This window comes from Fulmarus glacialis, unplaced genomic scaffold, assembly GCF_000690835.1.
Source record: "Fulmarus glacialis isolate BGI_N327 unplaced genomic scaffold, ASM69083v1 scaffold4767, whole genome shotgun sequence".
Classification (NCBI taxonomy): Eukaryota; Metazoa; Chordata; class Aves; order Procellariiformes; family Procellariidae; genus Fulmarus; species Fulmarus glacialis.
The window spans coordinates 20,810-25,696 of NW_009223672.1; the positions used below are offsets into that span (position 1 = coordinate 20,810).

At 42.6% G+C, this 4,887-nt stretch overlaps 1 protein-coding gene across 1 annotated transcript; it reads right to left on the reverse strand.

The window, feature by feature from the left end:
- Nucleotides 1-783: 783 nt before the first annotated feature.
- On the reverse strand, nucleotides 784-4,442 carry LOC104079730 (zinc finger protein 423-like). Its single transcript, XM_009581867.1, has 3 exons — nucleotides 4,400-4,442; nucleotides 4,116-4,316; nucleotides 784-1,001 (listed from the first exon to the last, which is right to left on the reverse strand). Exons 1-3 carry the CDS (start codon nucleotides 4,440-4,442, stop codon nucleotides 970-972), a joined length of 276 nt encoding a protein of 91 aa, XP_009580162.1. The 3' UTR covers nucleotides 784-969.
- Nucleotides 4,443-4,887: the final 445 nt, after the last annotated feature.

Sequence of the window (4,887 nt, forward strand, 5' to 3'; positions counted from 1 at the left end):
TTATAATACCTCATTTCAAAGTAAGCCTAGTGTACAAGTTACAGGGCATTTAAAAGGAGCAACTGCAAGACTTTAATTATAAACTAGTTCCTACCGTACAGTAGTTTAGAAAAATCAGCCGCTTCCAAGCTGGCAATATCCATATATAGCTCTGCTGCTGTTTGAAACAGACAACCTGTAAAGTTATCAACAACAGAAGAGGACCTCATGAAATGCTCAGAGACCCCACCGTAACCTACTTCTGTCCACTTCATTGATGCACTAATTTGCTTTAAAACACTCTACATTCAGTTGAGAAACTGAAGAAAAAGGTTTACATGAAGATATTCTGACCCATGGGAGGAAAGGGGTGATAGGAGTGGAGGAAGCAAAAATAACACAATAAAATACTGGAGCTAAACCCAGGCTAACGCAGGTGGATTAAAACACACAAGCAAAATGGCAAATCTCGTAGCTTTTTAGCCACTGTTCATCAGACAACAAACAACTCGGCATCAACCACCAGACAATGATATATCGCAGAATAGTTGCTTGATGTATGCAGCCTCTGGTGCTGGCTGGAGGACACAGTAATTTGTAAATCCACGTGCAATTCTTTACTCTTGTCACTAATGCTATAAGATAGCATCATGCTATAACAGCTACACTGTAACAGCAGTATGCAAAAAATGTATAAAAAAGACTGCACATGATGCTGATGGCAATTAGTCTTCTCTAGTTATGGGGACATGGGATACCAGTGAGTTTTAAATTAATTTTAAAAGCTTAACACAGCCAGCATGTACACTAGGTGTGTTTGTTTATTCTCGGAGTATTTTTCAAGATGCTCGCTAGTTGTTTAAGGCCCTATTTCCAGGACTGCTGTAGGAGAGCTCATTTGTGGGGGCAAGCTGGGAGACAAGGGAAGACATGAGCCAGTAAGGAAATGTGATGTTCTTTCAGTACAAGCTGCCCCCATTTAGACCCTTTTCAGATCCCCGTAGACACTGGAAACCTACAACCTGCAATCACAGACATCAGTCATGAGCAAAAGGTATAAAAGCACCTAATTCTGTCAGAAGGAGAACATCTCTACTACACTGACATCAAAAGGAATGCCACGCACTTATGCTATCAGAGATGTCTAGATTTCAGCAGTGTTTTGTCCTCAAAGAAACAAGTCTGAAATACATGAAAAAGCAAGGGGGGAAATGGCTGTTTGTTACCTCCTTACATGTCAAAGCAGCTGCATTCAAACTGTATTATAACTTCAGCGCGCCGTAATGAATTTCTAAGGGATTCCAGTGAAATAGATGGTTTATCCTATTCTTTGGAGTGATCTCTTGTAATCCTGCAACACTCCTGAGCTACAATACCTTCCCAACTTCAGTATCCCAAAGGAAGTCATTAGTTATGTTGTATTATCAGCCTGGTGATATTATCACTACAAATATTACCTGTATTGATCTGGAGCCATGTAGACATGACTGAAAGCCCTGCTTCAGATTAAGACATTAAAACCTAGCTTGCCAAGAGGTCAGGCACTGCATTACAACCTCAGATGCGTCAGGCAGCCATTATAGGCAAAAGGAGTGCATGGTAACTAAGGATACAGTCAAAAAGCTTATTTTGTGGGGTAATATCTTTAAAAATACCATACTTCCCAATGCAGTCTTAAGATTTTCACCGTGGCGGTGTGAGTCTTTTCAGATGAACTAACAAAGATGTGCATTTTGCATGCTTTGAAGAAAAATTCTTACGGCTATCAAACAAACTGGTGGGTCTGAACGGGTTTTTTCCTTAAGGTAAGATATGTAAATATTAAGCAATACTCCAGATTGTCTTCACGAAAACATTCTCATTCCAGAATATATGAGTGCAATCTTCCTATTTACTTTAAATCTCTTCAGGACACTAGATTAAACTAAATGGAAAACAGGCAGTCTTGTTCTGGAACAAGGATATCCTCACATGGAGATAATTAGCACCTATTCCATGTATATGCAGATGGTTATATGGTGCCTTTTTATGACAAAATGACTTTGTAAATCATCAGCACATGTGAAGACAGTAAAAGAAGATGAAATTATGCTACCTGCAATCAAAAATTAGCAATGGGAATACTAAAAAATTATTTTGATTGATCCCAAAAAATAGAATTTATTTTTCTTAGTCTCGCTAACAGAATACTACATTGAGGATAAATAAAAACCGAGGTGTGAAAACACCAACTGTATTGATATGAATAGAATCTCCAGATTGCTACATTTCAATTTATATTTGCCACAGGAAAAAAATTGCTCCTTTTTGTAGTGCTGTTGGTCAACACCATAACCTTACGTTCCTCCTCTGGAGTCCCCACCAGCAGCGCCCGCTCCCTTCTGCCCTGCTCCACTCCCCCAGTTGTGCCATTACAGCTCTTCTGGGGGACCGCACAGTGAACCAAGCAGACACCCGGGGTGTTTCTTTTGGTGGGGCTCATCCCCAGCACCACGTGTACCAGCACAACTTCGGAGACAGGGCAGCGACGGAGCAGCAGCCACCCAGGGACAGCCACTGGAGACGTGCCCTACAGCTGCATGGCTGCCCGCCCACCCTGCCGGGATCCCGCCTGTCCCGCTCCCTACGCGGGATGGCGTCGGAAACAACTTGTCCCTGCGACTGCTCCTTTGGAAAGGACCAATGCCCACACGGGCTGTGCACCTCGCCTTCCAGTCTGGAAAACAAGGATTTTTCTATTCAATGGCATTTTCTTGTTTACTACCCTGCAGTAGAGTACGGATGTCATTTGCAGAAGCCTCAGGCCAATGCCATGGTTGTTGGCTGGCCAAGAAATGACCCTGTGAGAAGTAGCCTTTCAATTTTATGCACTTTCAAGTTTGCAGCCCACATAGTGTTTAAACTAGAGCACAGAGCAAGGAGCCCTGGGGGCAGGCATAGGACTGCAATCCCTATCCACCTGCAGGCTGGGGAAAAGCCCCAATGTCCCTCTGTCCTTCCTCCCAGCAAGCAGATAGGAACGAGAACGGGGGCACCTCACCCCACAGACCAGAGCAAGACAGGGTGCTGTTGGGGTGGGACTCAGACCAAGCCAAATCCCCCGCCTGACCCTCCCTCCCTTGCTGTACTCTGTTTCCTGTATTTTTTCTTGGCTGAGCATCATTTTACTTATGCCCAAAAGGAAGAGCACAAAACATAGACTAATTATCAAACAAATTAAGTGGCCAGGGAGGAATATGCATTCAGGGGAAAAAGGATGGGATACTGCTACATCAGAGCAGAAACTAACCCTTCTGCCCTCTGCCAGCCTCGACCTATCCATCTGCCATAATAGCAACTGCCTAAAAATATTTTAGATGAGTGCGGAGGTAAAAGTGATGACAGAGTATTCAACTCCAGGAAGGTGAAGGATGAGAATCTCTGATTTAAACACATATGAACATATTCCGCGCTCCCCCTCCTAAGATTTTATTTAATCTTTGGTAAAATCTGCAAAGCTTTTTACTATCCCCGTAAATCAGCTCAGTGTGCTCTGCAGAATACCTGCTGCTACCGCCGGCCATGCAAAGGCAGCCGCGTAAAAGCAAGATATGTTGCAATTGTTGACACCAATGCTCTGAGTTTGTTCTTACTTTACAGAAAGCAAAATCAGGATCAGTGTAGGCTAATGCTGTCCTCACTTCCATAAAATTCAAAAGGGAGAACGGTGTATTTTTAGGGTGGGATTACAAAACTCGCACTATGAATTTTAATCTCTGAAATTGTCATGTTCTTTTATGGGGTTCAGAGGCCTTTCTTCCTGGGAGTTTTGCATACTTCAGTCATTTAACTTTTTTAATCTTCCTACATTTGGAGAGAGAGGGAAAAATACCCTGCCTGAAACTTTTAGCATTAAAAAAAACCCACAACATTTTTGTCTAACGTAATTACTGACAGATTCCAATTGGAAAGCTGTTGCTTTTATTTTAATTTTATTAAAGGAGTGAACAAAGGCTACCCAAGGCACCACAATAAAATTACATTAACTGTAAAATTACATTATTAATTCTTTAATCTCACTTGAGGCCTCAAGCTGTTGCTATGTCCAATTACCCAGCTAACCACCTGTCAGAACTGTAAAGCTAGTTTAACATTACCTCCAGGACAGTTGTGTGCCCTGTGTTCAGTCAGGTCTGCCAGTGAATCGAAGTCCTGCTGACAGTTATCGCAGGTGTAAATTGACTCATCCTCCATGTCTTCATCTTCCTCATTTCTCTCTTCCTGGCTCGTCACGCTGTTCCTCTCTTCCAGGGCCTGGCTGTCCTTTGCTTCGCTCTCCAGTTCTCCTCCCAGGCCACCTGCCAACAGCAAGAACATCCTCTAAGTTTGAGAGGTCTGAAAAATAAGAGCTTTAAGAAGGATGTTGCACTTATTAAGATACATTTAATTACAGCCGCTCTCACATTATTCCCGACACCTTTCATTATATTAATGTGGGTTTTATATCATGCGGTGCAACAATTCTCAACTGTATTCTCTGCTGCTTAGTGCGAATCCTGCAAACACTCTCTCCTAATCTTCTCTGGTGGGTGTATAGTGGGAGCCTCTAACTCTCTGTCATATAAAGTTGTTAGTGTTTTATCACTTAACCAGATTCTCAAAGCTTTAAAAATTGGCAAGATTAATTACAGCCCACAAAGAAAAGGCATGTGCTGAATTTTAATTCTCAATGCTCTCCTCTCCCCACCGCCTCCAAGCCCCAATATTAGTAACAACAAGAAAAAAAAAAGATCTAGCACACATATACCCCAGGACAGAGAGGTCCCGCTGAACTAACGAGAGGCACTTTGCTGGGCAGATGAGCCTTGCGTTGTGCTGACCTAGCTGGAAGCTGACAGCGTTGCATCTCTCAGATATTTTTTATCTTTG

Excerpts from the sequence above, each read along its gene's own strand:
- LOC104079730 (XM_009581867.1), bottom strand. The coding sequence starts at position 4,442 with ATGAAAGGTGTCGGGAATAATGTGAGAGCGGCTGTAATTAAAT. Across the intron at positions 4,317-4,399 it reads GAGAGCGGCTGTAATTAAAT|GTGGCCTGGGAGGAGAACTG; the intron begins GTATCTTAATAA and ends TGCTGTTGGCAG. Across the intron at positions 1,002-4,115 it reads GGCACACAACTGTCCTGGAG|GTTGTAGGTTTCCAGTGTCT; the intron begins GTAATGTTAAAC and ends CTGTGATTGCAG.